The sequence below is a fragment of the Rhipicephalus microplus genome, chromosome X, assembly GCF_043290135.1.
Source record: "Rhipicephalus microplus isolate Deutch F79 chromosome X, USDA_Rmic, whole genome shotgun sequence".
In the NCBI taxonomy this organism is placed as follows: domain Eukaryota; kingdom Metazoa; phylum Arthropoda; class Arachnida; order Ixodida; family Ixodidae; genus Rhipicephalus; species Rhipicephalus microplus.
Genome location: NC_134710.1, coordinates 30262494 through 30279573, shown reverse-complemented (window position 1 = coordinate 30279573; position 17080 = coordinate 30262494). Strand labels below are relative to the sequence as shown.

General features: G+C 45.7%; 1 protein-coding gene across 4 annotated transcripts in view; it reads right to left on the bottom strand.

Annotated features, from left to right (window-relative positions):
• LOC119175758 (uncharacterized) overlaps positions 1 to 14477 on the bottom strand; it is a 57776-nt gene extending 43299 nt beyond the window's left edge. The window contains exons 1-5 of one of the 4 annotated variants that reach the window (XM_037426715.2): positions 14259 to 14475; positions 14059 to 14164; positions 13796 to 13882; positions 13600 to 13699; positions 13455 to 13543 (exon numbers count right to left, since the gene is read on the bottom strand). In XM_037426715.2, coding sequence (XP_037282612.1) covers positions 13455 to 13543; positions 13600 to 13699; positions 13796 to 13882; positions 14059 to 14140 — 358 coding nt within the window. In that variant the 5' untranslated portion in view covers positions 14141 to 14164; positions 14259 to 14475. Of the gene's footprint in view, positions 1 to 13454; positions 13544 to 13599; positions 13700 to 13795; positions 13883 to 14058 lie in introns of all 4 variants that reach the window. The other 3 variants (XM_075876124.1, XM_075876123.1, XM_037426714.2) reach the window with 3 other exon arrangements.
• Between the last annotated feature and the right edge of the window lie 2603 nt (positions 14478 to 17080).

Below are 17080 nucleotides of genomic sequence, written 5' to 3'. Positions count from 1 at the left end.
TGAGTTATTTGACGTAAGCATGTGAGAGGTAGTGGCCAGATACTGCACCAGGGTGGCCAATCCTTCTCTGGTGAGGGAGTGCGTTCTCGGCGGTGTTTGCCGGTGAGGCCGCACCCCAGGCCTCTTAATGCATTTCCATCAACACGCGGATTTTTTTTTTTTTTAATCCGGTTGGAAACTGCGCGGTACCAGGATTTGAACCACGGACCTCTTGCATGCGAGGCGGATGCTCTAACCACTACGCCATCGCCGCACATAGAGGAATACTATAGCATTAATGAAAGGGTGGTAGGTATCGTAATTAAACTGAATAAAAGATACAAGATGAAGGTAGTACAGGCTTACGCACCTACATCCACCCATGATGACGCTTCAGTTGAAAGCTTCTATGAAGTCGTGGAATCGGCAATGAGTATGGTAAAAACACATTATACTATAGTGATGGGCGACTTTAATGCAAAGGTACGAAAGAAGCAGGCTGGAGACCAGGCAGTAGGAGATTATGGCATCGGTACTAGAAACGCCAGAGGAGAGCTACTAGTAGAATTCGCAGAACGCAATAATTTATGGATTTTGAATACCTTCTACCGAAAACGAGAAAACCGCAAGTGGACATGGAGGAGCCCTAATGGCGAAAATAAGAACGAAATAGACTTCATAATGAGTGCACACCCTGGAATCGTGCAGGATGTGGAAATGATTGGCAAGGTACGATGCAGTGACCATAGAATGGTACGGTCTCGAATTCGCCTAGACTTGAAGAAGGAACGACAGAAACTGATACGCAAGAAGCCAATCAATCAGCTAGCACTGAGAGGGAAAGTACAGGAATTCAGAGTGTCGCTGCAGAACAGGTACTCGGCTCTTAGTGAGGAAACCAACCTTAGCGTAGATACAATGAATGATAATCTGACGAGTATCATTACGGAGTGTGCAGTGGAAGTTGGAGGCAGGGTAGTAAGACAGGACACTGGCAAGCTTTCCCAGGAAACGAAGAACCTAATTAAGAAGCGTCAAATCATGAAAGTGTCAAGTACAACAGACAAAATAGGACTGGCAGAGCTTTCGAAGTTGATTAATAGACGTAAGGTATGCGATGTAAGAAGGTATAACATGGAGAGAATTGAACACGCTCTGAAAAACGGAGGAAGTGTCAAAGCATTGAAGAGGAAACTTGGGATAGGCAAAAGTCGGATGTATGCACTAAGGGACACAGAAGGCAAAATAACTACCAATATGGATAGGATAGTTAAAATAGCGGAGGAGTTTTACAGAGATCTGTACAGTAGCCGAGACAACCACGACCTTAATACTATAAGAACTAGCAGTAACCCAGATTACACCCCACCAGTAATAATAGAAGAAGTCAGAAAAGCTTTGGAGAGCATGCAAAGAGGCAAAGCTGCTGGTGAGGATCAGGTAACATCAGATCTGCTGAAAGATGGAGGACAGATTGTGTTAGAAAAGCTAGCCACCCTGTTTACGAGGTGTCTCCTGACGGGAAGAGTACCAGACTCTTGGAAGAACGCTAACATCATCTTAATACATAAGAAAGGAGATGACAAGGACTTGAAGAATTACAGGCCGATCAGCTTGCTCTCTGTAGTATACAAGCTATTTACAAAGGTAATTGCTAACAGAGTAAAGAAAACATTAGAATTCAGTCAACCAAAGGAACAAGCAGTATTTCGAACAGGCTACTCAACAATTGACCACATTCATACTATCAATCAGGTAATAGAGAAATGCTCAGAGTATAACCAACCACTATACATAGCCTTCATAGATTACGAGAAGGCGTTTGATTCAGTAGAAATATCAGCTGTCATGCAAACACTGCGGAATTAGGGCGTAGATGAAGTATATATTGTAACGGTAGGATGAGAACGACGAAGAAGAAAAAGAGGAGGACGATGTTGTCAGATCTGTGAGCCAACTGGGCGCCATCTTGTCCACCACCGAGTTTATTCCTCGTTTTATAAAGTAAAGTTATTCTCCCGTAACATCATTGGTGGGAGGTGCGGGGTACTCACTTCACGCAAAACGGAGCTTCGTAGCGGGCGCCTAGTGGTCTCCCCCATGGCGACTGCAGTCAACAATGCCGACCCTTCCCCGTCTACCGTGCCTTCTCCAACTACGTCCGTGCTTTCTCCAACTGGACCGTCAACCCTCATCTTGGAGCCCCCGAGAGATCCAGGTACCTTTTCTGGCACTGATGGCATTGACGTAGAAGCCTGGCTGAAGTCATACGAACGAGTGGGTGTACGTATGCGATGGGATCCAACGCTCATGCTGGCCAACGTGATTTTTTATCTCAGAGGTACCGCAAAGGTCTGGTACGAGACGCACGAGGAAGAACTGACTAGCTGGGAGTTATGCAAACAAAAGCTCCGGGAGCTATTTGGCAGGCCTGTGGGAAGTCAACGCGCCGCCCAAAACGAGCTCGCACGTCGAGTTCAGACGTGCACCGAATCATACCTCACGTACATTCAGGACGTGCTCGCTTTGTGCCGCAAGGTAGACTCGCAGATGTCCGAAGCCGATAAGGTTGGCCATATTATTAAGGGCATAGCAGATGACGCCTTTCACCTTCTTGTGTTCAAGAATTCATCTACGGTCCACGACATTATTTCTGAATGCCGGCGCTTTGAAGAAGCGAAGAGCCGCCGTGTTCTCCACCAGTTTGCCCGGCTTCCAAACACGGCTGCAACGTCCACATGCGAAGACCCTCGCCTGCCTTCTACGGAAAGTCCCGGTGACGTTGTCCGTATTGTCCGTCGGGAAATAGAAGCCGCAGCTCCACTCGTGTCAGCCTCCCCCAACTCCGAAAGCTATCACGCCACCGTCTCTCTCATACAGACCGTCGTGAGGCAAGAACTGGCCAACGCCGGCTTAAACGTCTGCTCCATTCATCGTCCAGACTACGCCACACCAAATCCACCCGTGACTGTCCCGCCCAACCGACGTTTTTCTGCCAGCCCACATTATCGCGACCCGGCGGTATGGCGCACCCCAGACGACCGGCCGATATGCTTCAATTGCGGTCGTATAGGCCACATTTCGCGTCACTGCCGTGCTTGGTCCAGCTCTGCTCCGTGGCCTCACCCTCCGCCCCATCGCCCACCTGTCTGGAATTCACGCTCATCACCGAAAACAGAGCCGCTAACGCCTGAGAATTCCTCGCGCCCCCGATCCAGCCGCTCCCCTTCGCCACAACGCCGTTTCTCCCGCTCGCCCCCATCTCGCCGATCGCCGTCCCCAAGCTCGTTCCGGCGTTCACCTCCGGAAAACTGACGGGAGCAGCTCTTGGAGGTGATGCTGCAATACCGACCCGATCCCAAAATCCTCTACTGACCTTGCCCGCACATCAGAACCTTATCAATGTTGACGTCGACGGTGTACCTACTACAGCCCTCATTGACACTGGCGCACACGTGTCTATCATGAACGCTGACCTTAGAGCACGGCTGAAGAAAGTCCTTACTCCTGGCCCAACTCCTGTGGTCCGAACGGCCGATGGTGGAAAAGTCGCCGTAATTGGTGTGTGCTCAGCTCGCGTCAGCGTCGCCGGACACCACACATCAGTTCTGTTTTATGTTTTAGAACACTGCCCTAATGACATAATTTTGGGCCAAGACTTTTTGTCTGAACATTCGGCCTTGATAGACTGCTCTGCCGGTATAGTGCAACTCGCTCTACCTAATGTTGTTGATCCTCCAAGTTGCCCTCCAAGTCGGCTTTGTTCTACAGAACACCTGCGTCTCCCTCAACGAACAGTAGCTTACATAGGCGTCTCCCCTGTTCCACCTGTCCCAGACGGTGTTTATATTGTGTCCCCCAATGTTGACGTCCTGCTTTCGCACAACGTTGCGTTTCCTCACACCGTCATCACTATTACGGCCAATGCATCCTGCCTACCCTTAGTGAATTTTTCACTATGTACACAAGTCCTCCCTCGTGGTATATCTCTAGCCGAGATCGTGCCGGCGGCAGAGTGCCATATTTGCACTCTAAGTTATGACAGCATCCCGAGTGCCGAAAAAACTTCGTATACTCCTCCATCAGACCAAAGTGTGTTAACCAAGATGATTGCCCCCGACTTGCCGAAAGAACAAGCTAACGACCTGCGTTCCCTGCTTGCATCTTTTTGGGACATCTTCGACCTTGGCGACCGCCCACTCGGCCAGACGTCCGTTGTTAAGCACCGGATTGATACAGGCGATACGAGTCCAATCCATCGGAGACCCTACCGTGTTTCCCATGCAGAGCGGCGCATCATCCAACAGGAGGTCGACAAAATGCTTTCTCGGAATATCATCGAGCCTTCATGCAGTCCCTGGGCGTCCCCTGTTGTACTTGTAAAGAAGAAGGACAACAGCTGGAGATTTTGCGTCGATTATCGCCATTTAAACAAAATAACGAAGAAGGACGTCTACCCTTTACCACGCATAGACGATGCCCTGGATTGCCTTCACGGCGCAAAATATTTTTCCTCCATTGACCTCCGCTCTGGGTACTGGCAGATTGCCGTTGATGACATGGACCGTGAGAAGACGGCGTTTATCACTCCCGACGGCCTTTACGAGTTTAAAGTGATGCCATTCGGTTTATGTAATGCGCCCGCCACATTCGAACGTATGATGGACGCTCTGTTGCACGGCTTCAAGTGGTCCATCTGCCTGTGCTACCTGGACGACGTTATCGTTTTTTCGCCTTCTTTTGCGACGCACCTTGAAAGGCTATCGAAAATCTTATCTGTCTTTCGTAAGGCGGGCCTGCAACTCAATTCGGCAAAGTGCCACTTCGGCCGTCGTGAAATTTCTGTCCTCGGACACCTCGTTGATTCCGTGGGGGTTCGCCCTGATCAAGATAAAATACGCGCAGTAAGAGATTTCCCTGTACCAACCTGTACCAAAGACGTTCGCAGTTTCGTTGGCCTCTGTTCTTACTTCCGCCGCTTTGTTAAAAACTTCGCCGACGTAGCACGCCCTCTCACTCAACTTCTCAAAAAAGACGCTGGCTTCATCTGGGGCCCTGAGCAAGCAGATGCGTTTCAAAATCTAGTGTGTCTGCTTACGTCTCCGCCTATCCTCGCCCACTTTGATATTTCATCTCCAACAGAAGTTCGTACAGACGCAAGTGGCTATGGCATCGGTGCAGTCCTCGCCCAGAAACAACAAGGACGAGACCGTGTTGTTGCTTATGCCAGCCGCCTTCTTTCGCCTGCTGAAAGAAAATATTCAATAACCGAACGGGAATGTTTGGCACTTGTTTGGGCAGTCGGTAAATTTCGTCCCTATTTGTACGGCCGGCCATTCACAGTAATCACAGATCACCACGCCTTGTGCTGGCTTTCCTCCCTTAAAGACCCTTCAGGCCGTCTTGGCCGTTGGGCGCTGCGCCTTCAAGAATTTGATTACTCAGTCCTGTATAAAACCGGCCGCCTGCATCAAGATGCGGACTGCTTGTCCCGGTATCCTGTCGACCCTCCAGACGGCGACTCCTCTAAAACCACCCTTCCTATCGACGTTTTCTCTCTATCCGCGTTTCATGACATTGGAATCGAGCAGCGACGAGATACTTTCTTGGACGGTATTATCCGAAGGCTCACATCGGTAAGGCCCGACCCTTCCCTTCGAATGTTTGAAATACATGATGGTGTATTGTACCGTTGCAATATGCGTCCTGACGGCCCCGAAAGACTACTCGTCGTTCCCATTCAATTGCGTCACACTGTTCTCGCCCAGCTTCATGATGCACCTACAGCGGGTCACCTCGGCGTGTCACGGACCTACGACAGAGTTCGCCGGCGCTTCTTCTGGCCTGGCATGTACCGCGACGTCTGCCGTTATATTGCAGCCTGCGACCCTTGTCAACGACGGAAAAAACCAAATGCCCCTCCGGCCGGACGTCTTCAGCCACTGCACATCCCACAAGACCCATTCTACCGTGTTGGCGTGGACCTGCTTGGCCCTTTTCCTACGTCAGCTGCGGGTAATCGGTGGATTGCAGTAGCAACCGATTATGCTACCCGATACGCGATCACACGGACCCTTCCAACCAGCTGTGCAACTGACGTGGCCGATTTCCTTCTGGAGGACGTCATCTTACATCATGGCGCCCCTCGACAACTCCTTACCGACCGAGGCAGCTACTTCCTTTCCAAAGTGGTTGATGACCTCCTCCGCTCCTGCGCCACTAAACACAAGCTCTCGACTGCTTACCATCCACAAACAAATGGTCTAACGGAGCGCCTCAATCGCACTCTCACGGACATGCTCTCCATGTATGTCTCCGCCGATCACCGCGACTGGGACACTACGTTACCGTTTGTAACATTCGCGTACAATTCTTCCAGACACGACACCGCTGGGTTCTCTCCTTTTTTTCTGTTGTTCGGCCGTGACCCTGCGCTACCTTTCGACACCCTCCTGCCGGCCGGACTAAATGACAAGTCTCAGTACGCTCGTGATGCAATAATGAAGGCCCAAGCGGCACGCCAAGTTGCTCGACGACGCTTACTGGACTCCCAGGACAATCAGAAGAGCGTATACGACGCCCGCCATCGTGACGTCCACTTCACACCCGGAGATCTCGTTCTGTTATGGTTCCCCTCGCGCCGCGTTGGACTTTCGGAGAAGTTACTCCCACGCTATTCAGGTCCCTACCGTATCTTACGCCAAGTAACTGACGTCACATACGAAATCACCCCTACGGACCCCGCCATCCTTCACCCTCACACTGACGTAGTGCATGTTACGCGACTCAAACCGTATTACTCCAGTGCCTCCTGATTAGCACCGGGTCGGTGCTCCAGCCGCCGGGGAAATCATGTAACGGTAGGATGAGAACGACGAAGAAGAAAAAGAGGAGGACGATGTTGTCAGATCTGTGAGCCAACTGGGCGCCATCTTGTCCACCACCGAGTTTATTCCTCGTTTTATAAAGTAAAGTTATTCTCCCGTAACATCATAAACATTCTGGAAGAAATCTACAGGGGATCAACTGCTACCATAGTGCTCTATAAAGAAAGCAACAGAATACCAATCAAGAAGGGTGTAAGGCAGGGGGACACAATTTCCCCAATGCTATTAACCGCATGCTTACAGGAGATTTTCAGAAGCCTAGAATGGGAACAGTTAGGGATAAGAGTCAACGGAGAATACCTTAGTAACCTGCGCTTCGCCGATGACATTGCATTGCTGAGTAACTCAGGGGACGAATTGCAACTCATGATTACGGAGTTAGACAAGGAGAGCAGAAAGGTGGGTCTTAAAATTAATCTGCAGAAAACGAAAGTAATGTACAACAACCTCGGCAAGGAGCAGCGCTTCGAGATAGGTAATAGTGCACTTGAAGTTGTAAAAGACTATGTCTACCTAGGGCAGGTAATAACCGCAGAGCCGAACCTCGAGATTGAAGTAACTAGAAGAATAAGAATGGGGTGAAGCACATTCGGCAAGCACTCTCAAATTATGACAGGTAGAGTGCCACTATCCCTCAAGAGGAAGGTATATAACAGCTGCATCTTGCCGGTACTTAGCTACGGAGCAGAAACCTGGAGACTTACAAAGAGGGTTCAGCTTAAATTGAGGACGATGCAGCGAGTAATGGAAAGAAAAATGGTAGGTGTAACCTTAAGAGACAAGAAGAGAGCAGAGTGGATTAGGGAACAAACGGGGGTTAAGGATATCATAGCTGAAATCGAGAAGAAGAAATGGACATGGGCAGGGCATGTAGCGCGTAGACAGGATAACCGCTGGTCATTAAGGGTAACTGACTGGATTCCCAGAGAAGGGAAGCGGGTTAGGGGGAGACAGAAGATTAGGTGGGCAGATGAGATTAAGAAGTTTGCGGGTATAAATTGGCAGCAGCAAGCACAGGACCGGGTTAACTGGCGGAACATGGGAGAGGCCTTTGTCCTGCAGTGGACATAGTCAGGCTGATGATGATGATGATGCATAGTTTATGTAGTACTTGTTGCTTGAAGAGATTAATAAATCTCTAGATAAATAATGAGACGCAATAAGGGAATGTGAGCGTTTTTTTTTTTTTTAATTTTTTGCCCGTGAATTGCAACGAGATATGCGGCTAATGTGCCGGCGTTTCGCATGCGTTCGTGTCCGCGGTCAGCCCATCGAGCCGAGGACAGCTGTGGAGCGCTCCTACGCGTTCGTGCACTCATTGTGCTAATCTATTCAACCGCGTCTATGCCAGCGTTTCCAAATTATCCTGCAGAAACAGACAGAAGACCACGACACGAAATAACGCTGCATGGTCAAAAAAAAAAAAAAAGCGCCACTCGCGTGCGCGGGGGTTGGGCTTGTTTGGGCACGTCATGCACACGTGACCTCTTGGTCGGATGCCGGAGAGGGTAAGGAAGAGATTTAATTTGCGGAGGCTACGCGGAAGAGCAGAAAGGGTTTCGAGCTCGCCTCCTCTCGTCCTCGCTTCGCGCCACTTGAAAAAGACAGTTTTCTCAGCTCGTAATGAACCGATTCAAAAAATTTTTGTGTCAGAACATTCCTTATTGGACACGCAACAACTTCCTTGGTCTAACTAAAATTTGGTATGGGGCCTGGTGAGTGGCCCTTTGAAAGGCTGCGGTGACAAGAAAATGACGTTGCCTACTTGGGTACTTTTTGACTACTCTGTACTGGCACTGACATTAACAGCTAATATACGCTAAAGCCATCACTCGGTAACCCTCAGTGTATTCACATTTTTTACTCAGTATACCGTAAGCAATTAGGTGGGCCCAAAATGCGTGCCGGCCACCATAGTTTTTACATTATTGATGAAACTCAAATAGGTTAGGCAGCACTGTAACGTACATAGCTTGTGGGAGACTCGTTCAGGATTTCTATCCACTATCCACCTCAAGCGTTAATGCTCGGAGCTGTATAGGTGGCGCCACCATAAGTGAAAGTTGGCGAAAAGTGAATGTGCGCAGCTCTAGAAGCCTTGTGCGAAGTGCACGCATCTTGCTGTTTTTGCAGTCATTTTTTATTTCAGTTGAATATTTTCCCAGCCAGCCCTGCTGCGCTTGTTAGCCATGATGTTTGTTGTGTCTACTGTTTAATTTCATTAGTTTGGAAATGACAGGACCATTTTTTATCACCGCGTGTTGTTTCTTACGCGAACGCGTCTGAACTGTTGTTTCTGTGACCCGTTAACAGACACAATAAAATAACATTTGCATGTGAAAAGCCCATCTAGTCTTGTTTTTCTAGTGACTCTAGCTGCAGACTGCTCATTGCGTTGTCTGTTATGGGGCGAATACGATGAACGCTGTGAAAACCTTGACAAGAGACGAATTTTGTTGCCCCGAGCCCGTATTGAAGAGCAAGTACGGCACCTTTGTCGAATGAATGCGAGTGCTGACATGCCAGCAATAAAATTCTGGAGCAAAATATAGACCTACCGGGATGGATCAGGTGTTAATCTTATGCTAGACATCGCAGACAGGGCTCAGACGCAGAAGCGGAGTGATGTTTTCTGTTGTGCCGCTTACACGACTTAAGGAATCGAATGTGGCTTAAACTTAACGACTTAAGGAATCGAATGTGGCACGAACTTCACGCGATAATCAAGATCAAATTTGAACTACGTCTGAAAGCTGTTACATGCTCTACTATAACATGACTAAATAAACTGCACTACATTTACTGCGAAATATGAAGTATTTTGCTCACTCTACATCAACAGTGCTGCGAAGCATGCTGGAAAAAATGAACTCGAATATGTGTACTTGACTGTCAGTGCAGTATTACTACGAATTTCTATAGTCTTAATGCCTCCTCGATGTCACCTGATCTTTTCTTTTATTCTATTTTGATCTGATAAACATTGCTTTGATGTATATTTTTGTATTTTAGGTGTCACAACGGAGTGATTATTTAGCGAACCTGAAATCACGTTTGGCTACTTTTCTGGCTCCAAAATGAAATAATGGCGGCCAGCTGGCTACTGATCTGGTTACTTTGGTTTATTTTGTGGCTCTTTTTCTGACAGCCCCGTCAGACGGGGACCTTTTTCTATGGCCAGGGTTGATTTGGATCAGACTTCTTGACAGCGATAACAAGTTCATGACTACTACATGGTACAGCCTAACCTGAATTGAGTTTGGTACAGACATCAGCCAAATCACAATTATGGAACCAGATCACGATGGTCGTGATCACAGTTGGGCCTGATATCGATTGATTAACTCTTTGGAGGACAGTGGCACAAATGTGTACCACATTTTCACTAGGTGTACTAGTTTCTAATGTGCACCACTTTCTCAACTTGTTGCCGTCGACCAAAGTTTAGAAGAAGGCTATTTCAAGTTCCTCATTCGCTACGACATCTGGCGCAAACGGCAAATGGTATTTTGTACATGCCTTGATTACTCTTTGCTATCTGCTTCAGTGGCTTAGATTAATGCCTTGAAGACATCACTTTAACATGTCTGAGAGTGTCCTATTTTACACATTTACTAAATAGAACTTAGACATTCACTTGCAACAAAGACAGATGTCTGCTGCCCTCATAATTTAGTTTTCTTGAATAAATCATTTTTGGGCTTGATTTTGGCTGATGGTGTTAGCCTTTATAGGGCAGCCATCACACTACTACAGTTTCACATAGGCAGCATTTCCATGTTCATTATAGCAGAGGTTTTATCTGAACAAGCGGCATCCATCGCAGTCTACTTTAGGTGCATATATTTACTGTAGTCGCGAAATCCCATTGGCTCATGCATACCTGTCACAAGTTACCTCCGTGTGTGCTCAGCATAAAAGTAAAGTAGCTATCTATATAGCAAATACCAAGTTCCACCGTGCATTGAATGCTTAAAACAGTTGGAAAAGTAAACCGCATGATTAAGTTTATTATTAATTTCAAAAATATATTTTTTTTTCTTTTATACTGGCTAAGGACTGCGGTGCATCTATGTACCACTTTTTATACCACACTATAAAGAGAGTGGTGCCATATTTTTATCCAAACCTTTTTTTGTTGACTACCTTGAAAATCGTGTGTCAAACATTTTGCTAAGTCGTTTCAAATGCTGTTCCATCAATTTTAAGTAAAAAAAATTTTAGTTAGCAGATAGTGTCTCACAGAGGGTTAAAGGTGATCATGTTGCAGCAACTGATGCAGATCAACTTGAATCCTGGTCTGCCCTGATCACAATAAAAATTGCCCATGTGACGGCAGTAATACATAAACCTTCAATATATTTTATATAAAAAAGAGACAAAACGCAAGATTTTCTATCAGAATCTTTGCAATACCTGGCAATAAAAAAGGACTTTATTACAATTTTTAAGTTACCTTCCTGCTAATATGTGTTTGATGGAAGTGCTTAAGACAACATGCAAAATGTATGGAAATAAGCAGGATGATGTTTTTCACCGTTCTTACATCAGAGGAAATAGTGCATGAAAATTCCCTTCAAAACTATGCTTCTTTTCCGCCAGCCTGCTCCAATGTTTTGAATGAGAAATATATACATAAGTGGCAAACATTTAGTGCTGTATCATATATGATACAGTAAGCTTTTGTGGAGAACGATATCTTTCTGGTTATGAGAAAACAGAGGTTGGGACAAAATGTTTTCAAGAGTTGCATACTGTTTATTGTGATAATAACTGTGATGAATATGCCTTGATATCAAAATGCTAGCAATATTTAGAGTACACCAAGGATGAGGCTGATCCTGTTTTAAGAACTATAATATGAAAAATTATAGAACATGGAATGTCGCTGGGGTCACCATTCCGACAAGAGGACAACTTATTCTCATCAGGACAGTTGCCACAAAGAAGATAAGTATTGCTGTCAAAACAGTTGGCTTCAGTGACATCTTGTTCAATGATTTTTCATCAGTTCAGGCCTGCACCTTCCTGTGAACTTCTCTCCTGTTTAAGCTTTGCGTTGGAGCTTCTCTTAAAGAAGAAGCAAGAAGAAGCTCCCAAGTAATGAAGAAGATAGAAGGCACTCTTTTTACCTGCATTAAGCTCCTGACAACTACATATAGTAACACTACACACACACGGGCATCTACAGAACTTTATGCGCGGTGGTGCATCCATAGGGGGTGGGGGTGGGGGTGGTGGATATTTCACTGCTTGACATGACCATCAAGATTTGTCAATGCTAAGTGAGCTGGCAATCCTGAAGACCCGTTTCACAGAGACCCTGAGAGAGCTAATCAATGTGCATAGCTCATCGCTACTGCACAGGAAAATAATATCTGAAATTCCAAAGGGTGGCAGCTGCCCCCCTTGCACCCACCTCCGGACATCTATGCGCCCATAAAATAAAGTGGACTGGGGGTTTTGATTCAGCTATAGTTTAGTCAATCAAGTACAATGCCGCCAAGTTTTAAAGAACTTTGCTTTATCTGGAACTATGAATATTGGCACCATTTTACAAAAAGTTGTAAACTTTTTCAAAGCACTATATGCATATGTTTCTATGCAAATAAACTTCCTTTCTTTAAAATGACAAAAATAATTTTCTGTGCTTTAACATTGCAACATGGTGATATAATCCTAAAACATGCTGTAGTGAGCATCATTGGACTAAATTTTTGCCTTTTGCCCCCATTGGAACATGGACAGGACACGGCCTTTTTCCTCATAAAAGTAACTCTATGGCTTTCATCATTATCAATAGCAGCAGGCTACCTTATGTCCACAGCAGGGCAAAGGCCTCCCTCAATAACCTCCAACACAGCTGGTCCTTCAAAAGCCGATTCCATTTTATGCCTGCAAATTTCTTCTTTTCCTCGCTGCACCTAACCCTTTGCTATTCTTGGCCATGCTTTCCCATCTGTTAGTATTCATTTCACTGCCTTATCTGACTATGCGTCTGTCCTTCTAATGGCGTGACCTGCCCAGCTGCATTTCTTTTTCCTTATGTCCCCTAAGATATCAGCTGCCCCTCTGATCCACCCTGCTGAACTGCTATGGTGTCATTAAATTGTATCTTTTAGACACACACCTATGTTTTTTTTTTTTATTCAATCACATGCTGGGTGGTCTTTGATTTCGTGGGTTTCTTCAGAATTATTCAGGCTTCTGCCCCATATGTTCAAACCGGCAAAATACAGTGGCTGTGCACTTTCTGCTTGAGTGAAAGACGCATGTTACCATCCGTTGTTTGTATAGCTATTCCTGGCCAGGGCAATGCCTTGAATAATTTCTTTATAAGCCACCTAAAATGCACGCACTTATAAGTAAGATTATCAATCTAATGGCACCATTCAATCATATATCTGATGCTGCACTGAGTGTTCGGCTTTCTGACATAAGTTAACAGCTGCACACACACAAGCCCAATTTGGCACTTCGTATGGCACATATTCCACTTAACTTTGATCCACTCGTCCATATAAAAAAACCCACTTGTAACGGGCTGCAAAAATGATGGGCCATTAAAGTGCTGCGTCGTTACCTTACCTGCTTCGCAAGGCGTGCAGTTCTGTGCTTTCGGTTGTACTGTGGACATGCCCGGTGGGCAAGGCTCGCAAGATGGACAGCCCGCGTCCCTGGAATTGTTACGCATTCAGATACACCTTATGATGCAAACAAATCCATCACTTACTTGCAGAACGTTCCAATAATGCACGGCTCACAGAGTCTGTTGGTGGCATTTCCGGCTGCTTGTTTGGGACAGTGGCCTCGGATAGGGCAACAATTGCACGCTGCAGGCGAAAACCGCAAATTATTACCCACAGATGCCCACACTATTCCGTGTCAAAACTAGGTGCTGTCCTATAAGGCTTGCATTGCTTTTTCACCTGAGCTTGCGAACGTCCCTGGAACACATGCTTCACATTCGCTTGTGCAGTTAGTCGCACTGGTGCCGATAACGTGACTAGTACAAGCTGAAAGTGTGCAAAACAAACATATTTAGCGGGCATCGCTACGGGCTACACGTGATTATCGATCAAACAAACAAACGGAAAGAACAAAGCATGCGGGTGATCGGCCGGTAATCGGCGCGTGATGCCCAAGTGGGAGCGCACGCTTATTGTGACGTGCCTCTCGGCGACGAACTTACCAAGCAGTATAATATTTGCGGCAATTCCAAACGAGAAATGATGCACCGACGGTGGAATCTTGCCCTGAGTCGACACCTTCATACTACATTCACGGGCGGATACTAGCTAGGTAATCAAACAGTTGAAACACAAGCAATAAACACGTTAACAGTCCTTGCACGATGGAAGTTCGTACGGCGCAGTGCCTCCTTCATCCTACCTTGAAGCGCAGAAACGAGACTCGGGAACAAACTTCATCTTCTCTTGCTGGTGCGGACTCGCAGCGTAGACCGCGTAAACGCCGGCAGCTTTTTTAGCGACGAGCGACAAACCTTTGTTGCGTACGGATTGCACGACGGCTGGACGAAAACACAGCCAATTGGTCAGAACCTCGGATCAGTCTCCGCCTCCACACAGCTGATGCAAAATGCAGAGGTCTGAAAAAGCACCACTCGCATGAATGTGTAGCTTCAGTGATTGAAGCGATGCATTCATTAAAATCTCAGAGGCGCAACAAACTACAAAAAGGCGGCGCGCGATCAGTAGACGCGTAGCGGTAGAGATGTTGGTGAGGAAGCAGTGCGCCACAAGAAATACGTTAACCTTTTATTCGTTTCATTTTCGCTTGTTTTGGTTGTTAGAGGAGTTGACATAACTGTTATAGACATCACTAATTTTTTTTGTTTTCTTTTTCTAATCAATCTTAGGTAACTTGAGTTGCGGGTACTGTGGGTGTGGGCCACGGGCAAGAACACGAGCCACCTTGTAGTGACGTTGTACACGTGGCGAACAGGGTAGGCGGTAGTTTTGAACAACTTCAGTGTACCCCTATAATTATACTCCAGGAAACGAAAGTAATGAACAAAAACCTCGGAAGAGCACAGCGCTTCGAGAGAGGTAATATTGCACTTGAAGTTGTAAAAGACTACGTCTACTTAGGACAGGTAATAACCCCGGCACCAAACCACCATGAAATAATTGAAAGAATAAGAATGGAGTGGAGCACATTTTGCACGCACGCTCAAATCATGACTGATATATATATATATATATATATATATATATATATATATATATATATATATATATATATATATATATATATATATATATATATATATATATATAAAGGGAAGGAAGTATATACTTAAGGACTCGTTTTTTTCCGTGTTTTTGACAAAACATTAACGAGATCTAACAGACAATAATGCCAAGGAATGTACAGGGGAAGTTATTAGAACCAATGTAATGTAATAAGAAGAAAGAAAAGTGGATGAAGAGATAACTTGCCGTGAGCAGGAATCGAACCTTCGAATAACGCATTCGATGCTCTAACCTCTAAGCTATCACGGCGGTCATCCCCCCATACACTTTTTTGGGTTTATATGTGAATTTAAACGTGGGAGTGTCAGTAAGAGCCATCTGTAGCCAAGCGGCGAGAGTGGAACACCCGTTTATGAGCCTGTGTGGCGTCACGTAGCACGTGAACTTATTACGAGTGGGCAGCTGACCAATAGTCCCCCGTATACAACCTAACGGCACCAAGTGTGCCACTACGAGACCCTCGTTAATGAATAAGGGAAAGAAGTGTATACCTAAGGGCTCGTTTATCCGTGTTTTTGACACAATAATAATGAGATCTAACAGACAATAATGCCAATGAATGTATAGAGGAAGCTATTAGAACTTATTAGAACCCACTATTCTTTCTTCTTATTTACTTACATTGGTTCTAATGACTTCCCCTATACATTCCTTGGCATTATTGTCTGCTTAATATATATATATATATATATATATATATATATATATATATATATATATATATATATATATATATATATATATATATATATATATATATATATATATATATATATATATCATCAGCCTGACAACGTCCACTGCAGGACCTCTCCCATGTTTCGCCAGTTAACTCGGTCCTGTGCTTGCTGCTGCCAATTTATACCCGCTAACTTCTTAATCTCATCTGCCCACCAAACCTTCTCTCTCCCCCTCACCCGCTTGCCTTCTCTGGGAATCCAGTTAGTTACCCTTAATGACCAGTGGTTATCATGTCTACGCGCTGCATGCCCGGCCCATGTCCATTTCCTCTTCTTGATTGCAACTATGATATCCTTAACCCCCGGTTGTTCCCTAATCCACTCTGCCCACTTCTTGTCTCTTAAGGTTACAGCTACCATTTTTCTTTCCATTGCTCGCTGCATCGTCCTCAATTTAAGCTGAACCCTCTTTGTAAGTCTACAGGTTTCTGCTCCGTAGCTAAGTACTGGCAAGATACAGCTGTTATATACCTTCCTCTTGAGGGATAGTGGCAATCTACCTGTCATAATTTGAGAGCGCTTGCCAAGTGTGCCCCACCCCATTTTCATTCTTCTAGTTACTTCGATTTCGTGGTTCGGTTCCGCGGTCATTACCTGACCTATAGACATTGTCTTTTACAACTTGAAGTGCACTATTACCTATCTCGAAGCGCTGCTTCTTTCCGAGGTTGTTGTACATTGCTTTCGTTTTCTGCCGATTAATTTTTACGGTCCACCTTTCTGCTCTCCTTGTCTAACTCCATAATCATGAGTTGCAATTCGTCCCCTGAGTTACCTAGCAATGCAATGTCATCCGCGAAGCGCAGGTTACTACACAGTAAAAATTTTTGCACCCAAAAGGGTGTAAAAAAGGTGCTTTTACGAGAAAGCACCCTTTGCAACACCCTTTAACACCCATAAATGGTCGATTGAAAAAAAAGCACCCCTTTGTTTGGGTGCTTGCCTCGATAGCACCCTAAAATAGGCTCTAAGGGTGCTTTTGTGCTTGAGAAGGGTGTAGGTGCCGATTCATCAGATGGAATATGCAGCATAAGAAGAACACATAATTATAATATTTGGGATTTTACGTCTCAAAAACCTCGATATGATTATGAGGGCCATCGTAGTGGAAAGCTGCAGAGATTTTCACCATTTGGTGTTCTTTAATGAGCGCTCGTATCGCACAGTGCAAAGGCTTCTACCTTTTCGCCTCCGCCTT